This window comes from Artemia franciscana, chromosome 5 (assembly GCF_032884065.1).
Source record: "Artemia franciscana chromosome 5, ASM3288406v1, whole genome shotgun sequence".
NCBI lineage: Eukaryota > Metazoa > Arthropoda > Branchiopoda > Anostraca > Artemiidae > Artemia > Artemia franciscana.
This window is the reverse complement of record NC_088867.1, coordinates 36,088,505-36,107,813: the sequence shown is the minus strand read 5'-3', so window position 1 is coordinate 36,107,813 and position 19,309 is coordinate 36,088,505. Positions and strand designations below refer to the sequence as shown.

Here is a 19,309-nt window from a genome sequence, read left to right as displayed (position 1 = left end):
GTTTCAATGCGATCATTACGAAAAGTATGTATTTTCTGGTAAAAGTTGAAATGTTCATTCATTTTGAAATGGTGAAGTACTATTGTATTACAAAGTGTAAGAATTCTGATTTAAAAAAAAGGATAGTCATTTCTTTCGTTTGATAAAAAAATATATATTTGTGGCGTCTTGTACCAAATATATCTAATTGTACTTCATATAATTTTGTAGTTTATAACGGAAGTTTCGTATTAACGAGATTAGACCAGTGCATTTGCTTTGCTTTAGTCAGTTCAATGTACTGCTTCTGAGCTTATTAGTTATTACAAAAAATCTTCACTTGCAAATGCATCGTAAGCTAAAACTGCACGGATACCGTCCTAAAACATCGGATGCAGCGGGTTTCTTCTGTGTTACAGCATTAAAATGTCGATTTTCGACTATATCATATTTTATCTGGGAGTTAGCAAACAGATGGCGGGACTGTAAATTTCGCGGTAAATACGAAAAAATCAAACATGACTGAGAAATTAAACAGAGCTTACAGGAGTTTGGATGATAATCCATACAATCTTGACGCCTGGAATCAACTAATTCGAGATGCTTGCCTTTCTAAAATTGACGAAGCACGACCTATATTTGAAAAACTCATTGCCACTTTCCCCACATGCGGGAGGTATTGGAAAACATACATTGAACAAGAGGTAAGCTTAAATACATCCTGTGGTGGTGCAGTGGGTTTGACCTTAGCTTGGTAATACGGGACCCAGAGATCGAATCATGCTGCAGCAATGTACTGCAGGGACCTTAGTAGTCAAGAAACATTGTTAATCTGATACAAGCTTAAATACAGACATTTGTGAATGAAGACAATACAAGAATCCTTTTGTTCAGAAAAGGATAGGCCTATAAGCAATCTTCCTGCTGAATAATTTATCCACAATGTTGTCTAGGCCATGCAATTTGAGGTAGGCCTAATATATCCTAGTGCTTAGGTGATTTATCAAATTGTCACACTGTTAAAATTTGGTAACTGTGTAATCCACAACAAAATTTAGCTAGAATAAAGTTGAAGACATCACTTGATGTCTTTTTCTATGCTCTTTTATAGTTTAGTAGCCCTAATTGTTTTGGTAAATTTTCTGCAGTTCATATAAATGACTTACCAATAAACATACCACTTTATGCCTTTTTTTATGTTCTTTATGAATATAATAATTGCTCCTACTGCAAATTCCAATTTAAGCACTTTTTGACCTAACCAAAACTAACCTTATTATAAATAACTTTCCCACTGAGAAAATCACCTTAATCCATCTGAGAGCTTTAAGGTCTTCCAGACCTGTAGTGCTCTTGAGTTGATGACTACCAGTTGAACCTCCACTGCTTCATCTCCTACTCTTTGTCAAGTTGGTTTTTGAAGGACTAGATGGAGGGAGCACTGACAGTTGAATCTTTCAGTTGATTCCAATGGCTTATGACTTTTCTCAAAAAGAATGTTTGCAAGTTTTAGATTGGGAGCTTAACTTTGGTAGTGTCTTAGAGTGTCCTTTTGTGTTGTGCTGGCTGGTACTGAGATTGCCACCAAAGATTGCTGACTTTTCATTCTGCAGCTTGTAAGTAAGCATTGTATTGCTATGCAAATATCAGTAAACCAGAGTGGGTAGTTTGAGGTACTTGAGGTGGTCCTCATATGAGGTTGATGCTAGACTTTGTATGCATTTTGTTGCTTGTCTCTGTACATTTGTGATGAGCCTCACATCTTATCAATAAGAAGGACCAGCAGAACACATGCCAAAATCAAAATGAGGTCTGACAAGAGCCTTATATAGTTTTATAAATATAGATGCCTGTCTGCTGTTGATAGTTTGTTTTAGTAGTCTAAGACTAGAGCTTGCACAGGAAACAACATGCTGAACATGGCTGTGAAATTTAAGTTTAATGTGTCACAGTGTCAAGACTGAGGCAATGCCAGGTTGCCAAACCCAGGCAGTAATTTTGATGTATTTTTGAGATAAAATGTAGCATTATTTTGTTGTAAATGATCATCAATAATGACACCAAGATCCCTTTCTTCTGCTCTGTTCTCTAGTTGCTCTCTTACTTTGGTGGTGGGGTTGTAGATCATGTAGTTTGCCATTGGATCCAAGGTGTAATACACAGCATTTCCCTACATTAAATTGGAGAAGCCAGTCTTGGGTCCAAACTTATAGCTCAGCTATTTTGTGCTGGATACTCTGAGGGCATGCAATACCAAAGAGTTTGGCATCATCAGCAAACAGGTGCATGCCATTGTCAATATGGTTAAATATGTCATTGATGTAAATCAGAAAGAGAGTTGGACCCAGTGCAGTTCCCTGCAGTACTCCACTCATTACTTTGGCCTTGTCAGAGTATATTGGTTTGCCATCTGTATCAAATAAGCAAACTTTCTGCTTGTTTTTTGTAAGGAAATTCATCAGCCAGTCTACAACAGCCTGATTGATGCTGATTGTCAGTAGTGTTCACAGTTTTGGGATGAGCTGGCTTGAAGTGTAGTGTTCAGCTTAACTGTTAGCAGTAATTCCTTGAAGCATTTCCATTGTTGTTCTAAAGAGCCAACTAGGACATCATCCCAGGAGATAAAATGTAGTATTATTTTGTTATAAATGACCAAGAAAACAGTACTGAGGAAACATAGAATTATTTTGTTGAAAACAATCAATAACTCATACTTTAATTGAAAATTCATCATTTTTAAGAGCTCAAAAAGTGGACCCTCAAAAATTTGCAGTAGAAGCGACTATAATATTTGTAAAGAACATAAAAAAAGGCAACAAGTGGTATTTTTACTTTATTGGTAAGTCAATTATATGAACTGCAAAAAATTTACCTTTGTTTCTATGGCTAATTTCATTTCGAGCCCTTAAGGGTAAAACAGTTCATAGTTGCCAAAAGTTTAAAAGTATGTCTTTGAAAAAAACTGGCTAGTGAAAAAAAAACTACTTATGCCTATTCTTAATAGTAAAATGTTATTAGGAAACAAATTTATAAAACTTTTGAAGTCTTTTTAAGCAAAACTTAAGTCATTTTTGAAGGGTTTCTAGCTTGTTTTCAAAGTTCCTACAAATTTCTTTTCAAAATAACATTTTACAACTACAAATAAGCAAAATAATAATTACAGTTCCTGAAGTAGCTACAAATTACAATTTGTCATCTCACAAGCCTGTTTATTTTTCTTTGCAATAGTTGCTTGTGCATGAATATGGAATTTCAACTTGTTCTCTACCAGGACATCTAGATCTGTCTCTGTCTGGATGCTGGAAATAGCTTTGCTTGACCTGTCAATATGATTCATATTGTGCTGAGTTTGTGGGGTTTTCTTCCCAAGGTGGAGAGTCTTGTATTTTGCTGCATTGAATTCAAGCTTCCAAATATTAGTCCAGTGAGTGAATGCATCAAGGTCTCAGTTGATTCTCAATATTGACTCAATATTTTCTGCTGTGTCTGCAAAACCAATAAATTTTGAGTCATCAGTATGGAAGTGTACTTTGCTGTTAAGGATTTTTGCACATCATGCACATATTGAATAGAGGCATACCCAGAACATTGCCCTAAGGTACACCACTTTCAACAGTGGCCACCTTGGAGAAAATTATCCTTATATCCTTTCCAAATATTTTAACCACTGGTTTTTTATCTGTTAAGAATTGCTTCACCCATTCTACCACAGCCTTAAGTCTTTTCCTTGATTTATCAAGTAGGCTAACAATGGAGCTATCTTTGGCTACACATACATTAAGTAGCTTAAATTCCAGCTTGGAGCAGTCTAAGGACTCTTCCTTGTGAAGTTCCAGAGTTAATGTTGTTAGTTGTTTTAGATGTATTTTAGTGACCAGGTGCTGTTGGATGATCAGTAGCTTCTCAGTTGAGTTTACACTCAAATGAGGACCACTCAGCATCCAGAATTTGTTTGAAAATATCAATGGATTCTGTAATAACAGTATATTCAGATAGATTATTCCAACTGTTGAGAATTCTTGAGGTAAAGAATTGATTATAGACTCTGGATAGTCTAGACTGCTTAACAAGTTTCAGCTGATGACCTCTGGCTCTTGAATTAGGACCAACAATAGGAAATAATGCTGGGAGAGTATTAGCCTTCAGTAACTTATAGATTAGGATTTACTCCTGTATACAAGTGTTAAGAGTTTCAGTATAGCTAGTCTTTTAGGGCAGGAAAGCTCCTGCAAGCCAGATATTGCATTGGTGGTATGTGTCTAAACATCTTCCAAAACTTTTATGTCTTTTGTGATATGTGGGGAGGCTAGAGACATTCCAACTTTAAGGTTAAAGGTTAAAGTAACCTTTAAAGGTTATACTTAATCAGCCCTTGAGTTGAACTAGCACCCACAGCATACATTGATAAATGGAAAATATGGCTTTTATGGTAAAGGTCTAGAATAGCATCTCTTCATAAGCAGACATGCTAGAACAAAAAGAGAGACACTTCTAGATTACTAATTTAATATTTATTTGTACGGCTTTATTTGCATTTCTGACAATTCATTGCCAGTCCCCTCTAATGGTATCATATAGCCCTAGGCTATATGAAAAACTGAACAAGAAAATTGATTAAAAACAGATAGAAATAGAAAATCAATATTATTTGTTTGTATTTGATGTAAAGTAAGGATTCCATCATTTATGAAAAATATTGGAATTTTCAGAATATTTTTCTCAAATATTTTGATGAAGACTATAGCCTCTATTCTCACTGCCTGTTCAAGAAATCTTTCTGGAATCCAACATTTTTTTCTTTTTTTTTTAATATTGGTCTGCAATGGTTGAAAAGGATTTTTTTTTGAATTTCCTGATACTCCCTTTGTAAATTTTGGAGTGTTTAATCTAAATCGGGAATGAAAAAAATTATTTCACATCTTATGTTTAATATACTTTTTATCAGTTTTTGTATGCATAATATATATACACACTTTCAAGTTCAAAAAAGGGTATGTACCAAGGTTTCTTTGTCCAGGAAGTTCCTCAAATTAAATTCTCCTGCTGAATTCAGGAACTTGGTCAAAATTGTAGCCTAAGTTTGTGTGTAGTATTTTTTTTGGTCTGAAGCAAAACTTGGTTTATCAATTGATAATTCTTGATTTATTTTTATATTGGCAGGATATGAAAGGCTAAGTGTATATTTGGAATCAGTACATTGGATTCTTAACAGTTAAATGTACTTCTACTCAAATATAGTTATTGTGGCAGACCAGTATAATCATTTGTTCAGTTTCGGCTATTGTTCTTGTGTGTATTACCCTCTGAATAAGACCAAGCATGGTAGGCTTAAGACTCTTCAAAGAAGGACCATGCAGATGATACTGTATATTTGCAACTATTAATGAGAGAGGACAAATGTTCTTTGTTCCATCTCTTAACTATGTTGTGGCTGTGTCTACACAGTGTACAGTTATAAAAGCAGAAGCAGATACGTTTTCGGAAATCCCAGAATTATTCCTTATTTCTGAGTCTCTATGATTTATATAAATGTGACTCTTAAGTATTCAGGCTTTGCAGTGCTGGATAAAGGGTGATTGGAGGGATTGGGCCCAATCAGGCCCTACATTTGGAAGGGCCCCACATTACCATCAAAAGGAAGAAAAATTAAAATTTAAAGTAAATGTTTTTGATGACAAGGGAATAATTACAACTGAAATATAATCTTTATAAATAGTATGTTTTTTCAAAATGCACACTTCCAGTAACAGTTGACAAAAAATGATACTTCTCCCTGAATTGAGCTCTTTTATTAGTTGGTAATGGTATTTTGGCCTGATGCAACTAAAGCTCATTTCCAAACTACAAATTAAAGTGATTTTATGCGTTTTTAATACTTTTCTGTTGTGGTCACTGATTTTATAAATGGAATCTATTATATGTATCTATTTTTCAGATGAAAGCTCGAAATTTTGACAAGGTTGAAAAGGTAAGCTTTTCCTGTTACTTACATCAAATAAAACTTATATCATCAAATTGTTGTTGTTATTTCTTTTCTTGGGAGTTCATAGACTCCTTGATCAACATAAAATTGCAAATTTACTAAAGATATAGGGTGAAACATATTTAAATAGTTACAGTTTATTTTTACACCTTTTGGTCACATTATTGCATAAATGATATTGTATTCAGTTTATTGAAACCTTTCAAAAATATTCTGAGACAAAGTAATAATATTTTCAAAAATCTGGATCCTCTTTTATCCTTCAGTTATTGTGAGGGCTTCATAATTTCTTAAGAAACTTCATTTTAAATTGTCTGAATTCTTCTTTCAATTATGAATACTATTAAATAAGTGCCAGATAGAGCAAGAAAAACAAAAAAGTGAACATACAAAACAAGAATTACTGGTGTGAATGCATTTTTCCTTTTAAAGAGTAATCGTATGTTAAGTTGCATACGCTTAATTTGAGGGAATGAGGAGTTTCTTAAAAAAAAAAAAAAAACAGGTGACTTAAATTAAAATAATAAAGAACATGGAAAATTGCAAATATTAGGATGTTTTAGGAGAGCATCCCTCAAAGATGGATTTTAGATACATCTTCTCCCACAAAGAAAATATAGAAGGCTTTACTTTAAGGAAAAAAGGAAAAAGATCCTGCAGAGCTATTAATAGCACATAGACCATCACATCTCAGCTGCCTTTATAGGGCATTTTTTTACAGGGACAGGTAACAAACCTGTTGCCTAACCATACATTAGTGGGAACTGGAATCGAGTCTTGGTCCTTGTATTCCGAAGTAGAACATCAGTTTTCTGTGCTACCATGAGCCTATTTATTTCAGGGAGGACAACTTAAAAAAAAATTACAATGAAAAACAGGTGGATTATGCATAAACTATAAGAAAAGATTAGGGTACTTTTCAAGATTTGTTTAAGGAGAGAGTACATGTGCCTAAAGGCATGTTCTTGAATATGGAACCCCCCTCCCCCTCCATGTAGATGCAGATTTTGATATGTTAGCCCTTTCCCTCTGTTCAGAAAGGTCTGTCTTGCACCTCTTCCCTGTAAAAGCTATACCTGTATGCACTCATGTTCATAATGCTAATAAATGTGACAAAAATGTAATAGAGGTATCCAACTTTAAAACTATGTAACATGATTATTCATCATTTTTCCTTACAGCCTAAAATAAACACGACTTATTTCAGTAAACCAGCTTCTATTGAAACCAGATTATGCAAATGGTGATAAGGGACATTTTCTCCTCTGGAATTCGTCCAAAGTATGTATCTCGCCCCAAGAAATAGAAAAAGGTGCTCTGTAAAGGTGGTTTTTTGTGTTTTTCACCACTCTCTCACAAAAGATCTTCTGATCCCCCTCTCAATTGTTGGACCAGTCTGAACAACCTATACACTTAATGCACTAAATTTTTTTTTATTGTAGGTGGACACAGGTCTGAATGTGGGAGTAATTTGTCAAACGTTTTTAAATGGGGTGGAGACCGGAAAATTTTGAATCCATGCTTAACCATTGATGGGTTAGAACCCTCCTGAAAATAAAATATGGCAACACATAGATGATGTGAAATTTCTGCAGTGCCTGTAAATGTTGCAGGTATCAGTACAAACCATAATTTAATGATAAAATTAACAGAGATCAATTACCAGGCACCTCCAGCTCACCATTATTTTAATTTACAGTTGGATTTGTTAAAGTCAGTTTAAGGAGTTACAATGCTGAATTACATCACTGCGTTGGTTGACCAATATTAACTCCTTTGCACTATGAAAGGAACTGTCCCAGAATATATCTGGAAAGCCATTGAACTAAACCACCAAAAGGTAGTATATTTAACGCTTCGAACTAAGGAAAGTCCTAAGCATTGTTGGTTTTGTAACAGGATATGGACACTGGTCAACCAATGCAACGAACTAAAAAAGCCCTACTTTTGCCACATTCCGAAATATAAGTAGTTTACTGGTGCCAACAGTTCAAAACCATCAATAAAGAGTTGAAGAAATGCAATTGATGTCATGAGTGTCAGCATCTGTAGAAGAAGTAGCTGCATAAAGAGGAGATATCTGAACCCTATATAAAATCATGAAAAGAAACAGCGGGCAAGAACTAATCCGAAGGACTTCCAAGGGATGAATCTGCGAATATCCTAACAAAGCTAGTAGCTATCAAGGAAGTATGAGTAGTACACTTCGAAAAAAGTCCCAAATTCATCACCACCATCTCAGGGACCTAGGATCTTGCTGGAACTCCTGTTCTCGCTTGATATTACTACAGGGCTCATCTACAGTCCAAGAAATGCTTCAGAACTAAACTGAAGAATAATAAAGGACATGGCGAAGGTAGAATCGAAGCTGAAATGATCAAATGTTCTGTGTCGTTTTTGAGGTTAAAAGACTCTTTTTTTTGCGATTGTGAGGCCTGTTGAGAAGGTTCTTTGTACATGTAGAACAATGACTTGATTCTTCAAAAAGGTGATGCAATGGTATATGACAGTTGGTGAGGGGTAAGTCTACTCTCTGTAATTTCGAAGTAACTTTCTCACATTATTCTGACATGTGTCCAGTTGCAACCATATGAAGTACTAGGAGATGAATAAAAATATAGCTTTAGACCTAACTGCTTCTGTACAGATCTTATATCCAAGCTTTGAGAACTCATTGAAGAATCTTTTCAACAGCAATTCAACTCTACATGAGACATAGCCTTATCAAATTTTAAATACCTAGATTTGAATAGCGAGTTAAGTTAGAATACTTTCGAAGGGGGGTGGACTTGGAATCTTTGGGGTGTCCGTATTCCATAAGTTTTCCAAGTATCCTTACCAGTTCCGGCACAGGGCTATCCCTATCCTCCAGGATCCAACGTTCCTAAAGATAAAAATGAAAGTATGCTATAAAATTACTTTTTGTGAAAAACACAACTAATGAATATTGTTTGTACATGGATGTCAATATCTGTGTAAGCAGTTTGGTTATCCCTCTTCATTTTTTTTTTCTCGATTTGAATGTCATTATTTCACTACTTAATATCGAGGACCCCCAGCTGGTAATTCAAAATACATAAAAATCTCTATTAGCCTTTGTGTTTCCTATACTCACACATAGGATAGTCACTTCGGCCTATTTAAAATTAGATGCGGTGACCTATTGCCTTTGGTGGACTGTGAGTGCAATACAAATTGAAATAAGTTTGTATACGCTTGTTAAGTAAAAATTTAAGTGAAAATAACAGGAAAATTGTCAAATTCCAGTGGATCATGGAAAAAATCATGATTTTTTGGCTTCCCCTGTGCGTTGGTACAACCGAAGTTTTTACATTTGTGATTTATGTCTGTTCCTTTGTAACTTTTTATCCTTTTTTTAAAAATAGCTTTTTCAACGAAGTCTGCTCAAAGTCCTCAACATTGATTTATGGAAGTGCTATGTAAACTACGTTAAAGACACAAAGGCTTCAACGCCTAACTACAAGTAAGTGAACTTGTTCTTGTACTTTTTTTCCTAAACACACTCTCTTGTTTCTATTGTTTGCAATCTCGTTCTTTCAGTGGCATATTGCACAACTGCTGGCACTTTATTTTGATTTTAGCTTGGTCATCTAAACTTTTCAATTTTCCCCCTATATAGTTTAAGCAAAGGTTTGTGTTAAAGCTTTCAAGCGAAAAAAATTTAAGATCGGAAAGTTAAGATCGTGATTATTATTTTTGGCTGAATTGCTTCTTCAGGTAAAACCAAAATGCAATTTATATTTGCAGTGGTATGTTCTTCATTTTCTATTTCTACGAATGTTCAAACTCCCGTTTTCTCCTAAGATCTAAAAGAAATGTCCTTAAGCTCTCTTATTATTTTAATTTTTTTTATTACCCAGAGACAGGGTTTTAGTTTGCTTAGGGGGGTTTGTGCTAAGAATTGTATTGGTGGCTAAGATTCCCATATCCGTAATTATGCACCACATAGAAAGGAATTTTGTGTTTTGGATAGAAATCTTTCAAGATTTTGAACCCATGAGTAGCTCTCCCTCAAAATATGAAGTAGCTCTCTATGTCCCCCCTGAGTGATACCCTTGCTATTATCTAATGTAAATATGGTTGTACCTTTTTCACCATATCCCACAGTTAAATAGTTTAGATACTAATAAGACCAGGGGATTTTGTACAATCAACTCTTGGTGGTGACAAGTGTTATTTTTCTATTGTTCCAAAATTGGAGGTTTTCTGCGATATTATGTCGCCACTAGAGAAATCCTTTACTTTTTGTAGCCCTTGATAACCATTTAAAATAGCACACATGACCAAGACATTTGTAAAAATAGAGGAAAAAAGATTGTGGTTTGAACATGGGATTTTCTTTGTTATTTTGGTCTGCACCAGTGTTTCCCGTAGTTTGGTACTCGTACAGGGTTATGAGGAGAGTATGGGGGGTGGTAGGGTGGGATATTCGGCTGCACAAAAGTTGGTTTGGATAAGCACCGGCACTGTGCAAGGAAGTGGTATTAGGACGCGGAATTGAGTCTCAGATTTAAAATAACAGCCAAATAATGTCATTCTTCTCACTGATCTAAATAAATGTTATTGTTACTATAGATATAATTTGTATTTCATTCTGAAAAATTGTATTTACCTTTGATTTTCACTTTGTGTAAATACATATAATATAAAAGATATTCTGATGGTTATTATGGTTATTATAGATATTCTGATGGTTACTAAAATACAAGTTTTTTGCATGAGCAGTGCTCTGCGTAACAAAAATCACAGATACACATCTCTTTTCTTCACAAATATTTTGAAAATAGTGTGAATTTCCAGACAATTCTAGAAGCTGGAGCCTTGGAATTGCGTTTTATATTTTTAGAATCACACCTCCTTCTTCAGGAAAAAAATATTAATACACCCCTCCCCCCCACCAATCCCAACTATTTCAGAACTAACTTTGGTTCAACCTATGAAGTAAAATTAATAATGTGTGATGTTTTTTTTGTACATTAACCTAGAGATATAAAGACAACGATCCATAAGATACATATCGAATAAAACAAAAATTAATAAAAAGGCATTGCAGCTATTTCGGGACTACATAAACCCTTTTAAGCCCCATTTAAAACATGAATTTAAAGTTCATTTCGTAAAATTCGGAAGACATCTAATGGCCCGTTCACCAGTATAGCTAGAGACTTGTACTTCTGATTTTTATTTTAAGTAGTGAGTGAGCATATGCAAAACTGTGGTATAAATAATTTCTATGTTATAACGCAGAGAAAGGATGGCTCAGGCTTATGACTTTGCTCTTGACAAAATGGGAATGGATATGCATGCCCAATCTCTTTGGATGGACTATATCACATTTTTAAAAGGAGTTGAAGCTGTTGGAAGTTTTGCTGAAAATCAAAGGATTGCAGCAGTACGGAAGGTATGCTCATTGATAACATATTCATGTTTCTAATAATAATTGAAGACTCTAACAGCCCTGTTTCTTATCATCCTGCTGCTAACGGTGTGTTTCATGCTAAAACATTGTAATCCTAATTTTATATTTTAGGACTCAGGACTTAATTTTCAGGGAACGGATATATTCCAATAGGAATAGAGAATGACTGTACTAATTCCAAAACTAATACGAATTTTTTTTTTACATAGGAATAACACATCAGTGTGCTTATTCAAGACCATTTACAAACTGTCAAATTAATTAATTTTGGGTGTGCCTTTTTTTTAACGACTATAACTTATAACGTTAATTTTTCTATACAAAAAACAACAAACTCACATACTGGGCTTTGAAAGGCTTTGGGACCCAACTCCCCCTCGCCTCCATCTTTGTCAAGCGTCTTGGTTCGATGACTAAAATGAGCTTAAGGGTCGCGTCAAAAAATAACATCTTTAATGTAAAAACAAAATATTTTTTTTTTGACTTTATAATTTCCCCTTTTATGCTCTTGGGGTATAGAAATATCAGTTCATTTTTCAATATTAGGCGTTATTAACACAAAGTTTTTCATCCCTCAACTTGTTCGAGCAACTGACTGCGTGGCAAAACTTGCCAGCAGAGCTGTGCAAAGCCACATCAGTTTTTCTTTTGCAACCGAAAAATTCTTGGAGTGACGGCTGTTTGTGATTGGTGTAGTATTCTTTCGCGGATGAATTTTTACTCGTATATTCACCTTTTTGCATATTTTAATTCAACAACTCGCCTCCCAGAATCTACACTGTATATTTTATAATACTGTTTTTTATTATACTTTATTGGCCTTTATTTACACTGTTTGTTTTCGAAGCTAAAATACAACGAAACACCGCAATAATATTGATCTAAAATTTTTTTTTTTCAGCTAATGAACAGATTTTTGGAATAAAAGAGCTGTGGCGTTTTCAGTGAAAAAAAAAACAAAACATAAAAAATACTAATAAAAAAATGAGTAATACCAAATAGTGAAAACGAAACTTAAAAAACAACCATTAAAAATGTTGACTAAAATCTGAGAATTAAAAGAGCCACCTTAACACTGTCTTAGCGATTTTTCTTATAGACGAACCTCAAAGAAGATCTCATTTAGACATTCAATTATAAATGAATTTAATTTATAGATCTCGACACAGCTGTCTCGTATCATGTTTTTAAATGCTCTTTTTATTTTTAAGAGAAACTAGACTATTATTCAATAAACCTTATTACAAATGGAATTCGGGGAAATTTCACTTTGTCCCTACTGAGCCTAAGTTTCCTATGAATTCAGTTTTTTTGGCAGCCTCTCAAAATGACTCTGGTAGGCCTCTATCAAGAGAAATAAAAATAATTTGGTCGAATTGAATTAAATGGCAAAGGTTGTCTAAGACATTGACATCATAAAGCAGAATCCAATTATCCAGGTCTGTAGTGCAGTCTCATTGCTGGGTCAATAGATCATTTATATTTCTGCAACCCCAGCTGTTGGCAACCTTCCAATATAAAAACTTCAACAAAAACAAAGACCTTTATAATTGCCACTTCTCAGCATGATGTCTGTTCTATCTAGACTTTTCTTGAGAGCGGTTTTCTTTTCTCTTTATTTTGGAAAGTCTAATTTAAGTTGTATTTAGGCTTAATTCTTAATAGCGAGGCTGTGACGATATTTAGGAATCAAATATTTCTTTTCTTCCTCAATAGGGAAGAAAACATTTTTCTGCAACAGAAAACATTGTTGCAGCCCAGTTCTTTCCGCCCTTTCTATTCCTTTGAATAGTTGTTTCTACGAGTTTAAATGAGTATTTTGTCAGTGTAGTCTAGGAACTTATTTACGTAAATTTTATCATATTTAGTTTACCTATTGTTGCTAAAAAGAGGAATATATGAACAGGATAAGCTTGTTTTGGTGTTACTTGGCTGTTCTACATTTGTTGTTTTTTTTTTTTTCATAGGCATGTATTTTGGGGGTGATACCTGACAAGGGGATGTCATGGAAATTCTGTGGTAGGCACAACACTTGACTGGGTAGAGAATTTAAAGTGCCGAAACCCTATAGGCAAGTGTATTCTCCTGATGAGCCCTTGTGTTGGGTTGTTGCCTCTGAATTATTTGTCTTTATTGTTTTTATTGTTTGGTAAATGACGACTTATACTTATTGACGACATGACTGCCTGTCCATGGATTATTCTTTATGGTTGATTGTGTATGGCTATGCTGTTTGACCTATGTGATGGTATGGATGAGTAGGGTTAAGGCCTCATTCAAGTGCTGGTCTATATTAATCACTAATTTAGGAAAACAGTCTTCCTTTTCTCCTTCTGTCTCTTTTTTTTTTTTTTTTTTTTTTTTTTTTATGTGTTTGTGCTGTTGCATTGGTGATTTCTCTTTTCATAATATAAAGTTCTTGTTTAGGTATTTCAAAGAGCGATTGTTACACCAATCATAGGTGTTGAGGTACTCTGGAAAGAATATGTATCATTTGAACAAAGCATCAACACTCTTATTGCTGAAAAAATGACAATGGAAAGAGCCAAAGACCATATGAATGCAAGACGTGTAGCTAAAGAGTTGGAGGCTTTGACTCGGGGACTAAATAGGCATTCTCCAAGTTTGCCTCCCAGTGGAACGGCTGAGGAAGCAAAACAGGTCTCTTTTTATTTGATTTTTATTATAATTTGTGTTTATAATATACACTTTATTGTGATTTTGCATTAACTTTTTTTGAATTGTTTTGAAGATCCTGTTTGTTGACGTATTGCCATTATCTATATGGATCTAATACCGCCTCCAGCCCCAAGAAAGAACTAGAGACTCATTTCGTCTTTGGAAAAGCATTATTCACTTTGATCTGTTATTAAATGTTTAAAAAGTACCTCTTCTTCAACTAGAAATGCTACGTTATTCTAGATGATTTCTGACTTTAAGCCTTAGACATTTCATTTCTCGGTCTCTAAATTTGGTTTATCACGCCTTTATGAACATAACGATTTGGCGATACATTTTTTCTTTCCCAACATAAGTCATTGCCTAACACTAGGTGAACGAAAACGCTGTTATTGTTCCATTTCATATGTTAGCAATATATGCACAGCAGCAAAAACACGAAAATAGACACCTGTCCCGCTAATTAGACTTAATGGCCCAGAAAAATAGTGAAAGAGGAAATAAATATAAATTAAAGTATGAAGAAGGAAAAGTGCGGCCAGGTGCCATTTATAAGCATTAATAAACCCAAATTAGGTAATACGGGACTCTATTGACCCAAAATATACATATAAAAGAAAAAAAGGGAGACCACTCAGTCGACATTTTTATAACCAACTCAAGAATACCGATAGAATTTTCAGAAAAACAGTCTTTACCCATACAAAAAAGGAAAAGAAAGTGTTATGATGAATAAATATCTAAATTATATGAAAAAATAAACTAAAATTGATAAAATTCTCCATCAGTATTTACAGATGTAACTTGTGTACTTACAGATTTAACTGTGAGCAGGTACGTGCCTGTGTGACAGGTACGTGCCTTACCCCCTCGAGTTAAAGTGACAGTTTGGAATGTCTGCCTTAGTTGAAAATGCTGCGAACTGGGAGGTGTGTGGAGTAATAAGATTTTGTCTGCAAAAAATTAAAAGTCGCTAGAGATCTATTGGCAGCTTTGAGAAGTCTAGGGGAACAACATTTCCACTGAAAGTGGAGTCCGTCAATGTTGCATTTGATTTAAAAATGTCGAACAACTGTTCTGGGTAAAGAGGAAAGTGGAAGACTCAGCAATACTGCCGAATTGTTCAAAAGTTGATGCATAAGACCGAGAACACCGAAGATTCTCTATAACGAAACTCTTGCGTAGTTTTTCACTAATTATATTAAGATTGTTACACGAAATCGTCACAGATAAGCTCGGTTACCGGTCGGATATTGTGCAAAATTTTACGATGGAGGAATTGCCAAGCTCATTCATCTTTATGATAAATTAAGTACCTAAATTTGGGTGACGACTATGTTGAAAAGTAGTAATTAAGTGTGACTTTCAACTGTATATAGTGTTTGTTTTTCTTATGCCTTGTTTATTTGTAATTCCTACACGTAATTTACTTTCTGGATTAATAATCTCTGCAGAAGGATATTATTAAAGAACCTGTTATTAGAAAGCTATAATTGGACATGGAATGAATATAAATACGCCTTTACTCTCGTAAAAAAAAAAAAAAAAAAAAAAAAAAAAAAAAAAAAAAAAAAAAAAAAAAAAAAAAAAAAAAAAAAAAAAAAAAAAAAAACTGAGGCTCCCAGGAATTTTTTTCTATTTCATAAAGAATGTTATTGTGGTAATTATTTCTTCTTTATAAAAAATAAATGCTAATTAAATTTATAAATTAGGTTGACCTCTGGAAGAAATACTTGTCGTGGGAGAAAGCCAACCCTCTGGGAACTGAGGATAAAATCTTGCTAACAAGGCGTGTGATGTTTGCTTATGAGCAGTGTCTTCTTGTCCTCAGCCACCATCCTGATATCTGGTATGAGGCCACTTTATTTTTGGAACAGAGTGCAAAGATTATGAATGAAAAGGGAGATGTCACCTCATCCAAACTCTTTAGTAATGAAGTTGCAAACATGTTTGAGAGATGTACTGGTGGCATTTTGAAAAACTGTTCTTTACTTCATTTTGCCTATGCCGACTTTGAAGAAAGTCGACTTCAATATGAAAAGGTTCATCAAATTTACCAGAAGCTAATTGATATCAGAGATGTCGATCCCACACTAGTAAGTATAATCCAATAACACGATAGTTACATATTCAAGGATACTAGATTTATCGTTTTAATATGACAGACTACTATCCTATTATATCTCCTATTAATGTGCCGTTGCGACCGTACATTGGTGACAAATCATACCACTGTGTTTTGCATCATACTGGTCTTATTTTATAGCATTTATTCTTAAAGAATTGAGAAAAGAAAGGGGCTGAGGTGGTCGATAACCCCTGTCAAAGACATGATTATTTCTGTTCTTTTTAAGTTATAACGTCTCTTCTTATTTTGATTTTCAAATTTTGTTTTATTATGCTCGATTTCTGTAATTTTGTTATATCATAGTCTGAGTTCCCAAACATGAGGTTGTTGAGCTCTAAAATAGCGTATAAAGTATGTTTAGCCATGCTTCAAGAATGAAAGGATTTGTAGGTGTGTTAACTTTACACAGTAGAATGAAATTATCGGGAATGTAAGTGGATTGTTCTTCCTCTCAATCCCCGCCATTTTCTTTGCTCCAAAGATTCAAAGAAAGAGAGAGAGGGTGGGGGGATAGAATTTAGTTTGATCTTAGATATTTAGCTTCAAAATACAAATTTGTGAAATGATTGTGACTTTCATAACATTTTTTTACTAGAAACTTTCGAATAAATATAAATGAGAACTGCACAAAATAAACTTGACCCTCTCTAGGGGGGGGAGAGGGTCACTCTTTCGAAAAGCAAGAACATATTGATCTGTAATGAACTGCTTTGGTTTCAGTAGTTCTTTCCCTCCTTTAAAAAAATGCATTAACTCCCCTAACAGTTAGCAATACTATACGTAAATGTATGAAGCCTCAATTGAATCAAGCCAGTCAAATAACAAATAATTATTACTAATAATATTAAAATTATTGCAAAAATTCCAAATAGTTGTTGATAATAACTAATCATTTTGGATACGCTGCATTTATGTTCATGGACGAATATGCCGCCATATTGAAATCTGCTACTTAGAAATTAGGAAGTCTAATGTTTAGCTCTTTGACAATTTCAGATCTATTGACTGTCTTGAATTACCACATTAAGTGTTTTGGCTATATTCAGGGCAAAATTTCCATTTTATGGCACAAAATGGTCAAAAAGATTACTTTATTCTATCATGAATTATTTTTTTGCCTATTAGAGCACTCGGTCTTCAAATTTGGGTTTAAAGGAGCCCTTGTTTTGATATTATGATATCCCGGGAAGGAAAAAAGACGCATCACAGACTCTTTTTGGTAGGAAGAATGCAAAATTCTTTATTTTATTAGATGAAAAACTTAAACTAAAACCCAGTGGCTTTCAGGGCTTTTGAATGTAATTTTGTAATTTTCATGATGACCTTTTGTGGATGTTGTAACCCTTTAGTAAGATTATGTGGATTTTACTATGATATTAATTTTTGACAGGTAACGCTGTTTTGACTCGATACATTTTACATATTTAGAACTTGTAAAGTTTTACTTTTAAGAATTCTGATTTCTGTTGACGTAGTGTCACTTTGTTGTCACCATTTGTTAGGTTTTTTTATATTTTGAATTGAACTTGCATGGACCGAAATGCCTTTCTCTATATTTTTTTTATTACATTTCAATTACCAATTAGCTTATGATATGTCCTAAGTCGTTGCAGTTGTCGTTGTTTAAAATTATTTTTTATTTCATTGGTTAGCCAATAGAGTAAGCAAGATGCTCTTCAGAAAAGACATTGCTTGAAAAGATAGGGAATCATTAGCGGCTTTGTACCTATTTTTAAATTTTCGCAAATTGATTCTGCTGGTCCCTGGGGTATCAATCAAGGTTCTCCCCGCGCTCAGCCCTTTAATTAGGGTTATCTACTAACGTAATAATTTCTAGTTTTTTCATGCATAGTACTTTTGGTTTTTATCCTCAATAGAATACTTGTATATATCCTTCTTTTGATGAAGATTATATATAATTTACCTTGGAAATGTTATTATTGTTTCAATAATTTGTTGTAGGTGGTGTAATTGAATGGAGCTTCCAGAATTTCTTCTCTATGCTCCAGGATCCTTTTTCTATTTCTTCTTCAACCTAGAAAAGCCAAAACAAGAAAGACAAAAAACAAACTAATTCTAGATTAGGTTTACATTGATCCGCCATCTTCACAATCATGCTTCATCGCACCGATTAATCTACTACACTCAAACTAACAATTATTCTAATACCCTGTCAAAATTCATAAAAATTCAACTTTACCTATTATATTATTCAGAAAGTGTACAAAACCTAAAATATTACAACTAACAAGTTCATTGCACTTCCTACGTAAGGAGGGATGTCCTACCGTCCTTAGGAAATCCTTCATTGTAGTGGCATCAATAATTTACCAAAAAATAATTTCAAAAAACAATTTGCAATTCACTTTCATCATATATATAACTACAACCTAATAAATTACCAATTTTGAATTATATTCGATTTCAACAGACTCACAACTTGCTTTCACTAACAAACATATATAAAAACAAGTGATAAATCCAATACCAACTAAAAATAAAATTAAAACATAATTTTATACCCCCAACATTTAATAACTAAACTATATTATATATATTTTGACTATTCATTTAAAAAAACCTTAATTAATACAATATCATTTAATTGTTTTCTTACTTACACAAATTTATATTTACAATTTTAATTTACAATTATTTAACAGGGGATGAAGAGCCGGACATTGTTTACATTGCATTTCATGCATTGCCATACACCCACATGTACATACTATTCATTATTTTGCAAAACATCAATTAGGCCAGTATTTTTTACATATTGTCCATAATGTTTAACTGTCTCTTTTGTTTATTTTTCACAACCTTTCCTAACAGTTTGTTTTATTCTAAACTGAATACCTCTCTTTTTTACTTTTTCCTTTAGTCGTGACCTAGCAGTCTCATACTTTTTACATTCCATAATTATACGTTGTGGATTTTCAAACATTTGTGTCAACTAATCTGTGTGTGATATAGTAAAATCCGACTTCTTGGACTTAATCGAAAAATTAAGGTGCAAAGTTTGAATAGAGTAAACCCTTTAAAACGTTTACTTTATATCTTAGCGTTTCTCTAAGTAGCAATGGTATACAATAAAAGAAGA

General features: G+C 33.8%; 1 protein-coding gene across 1 annotated transcript in view; it reads left to right on the top strand.

Moving 5' to 3' along the window:
• Positions 1 to 458: 458 nt before the first annotated feature.
• LOC136027338 (cleavage stimulation factor subunit 3-like) overlaps positions 459 to 19,309 on the top strand; it is a 44,473-nt gene continuing 25,622 nt past the window's right edge. Inside the window, exons 1-6 of the mRNA XM_065704481.1 lie at positions 459 to 683; positions 5,915 to 5,947; positions 9,349 to 9,446; positions 11,231 to 11,384; positions 13,830 to 14,063; positions 15,794 to 16,177. Coding sequence (XP_065560553.1) covers positions 498 to 683; positions 5,915 to 5,947; positions 9,349 to 9,446; positions 11,231 to 11,384; positions 13,830 to 14,063; positions 15,794 to 16,177 — 1,089 coding nt within the window. The 5' untranslated portion in view covers positions 459 to 497. The remainder of the gene's footprint in view (positions 684 to 5,914; positions 5,948 to 9,348; positions 9,447 to 11,230; positions 11,385 to 13,829; positions 14,064 to 15,793; positions 16,178 to 19,309) is intronic.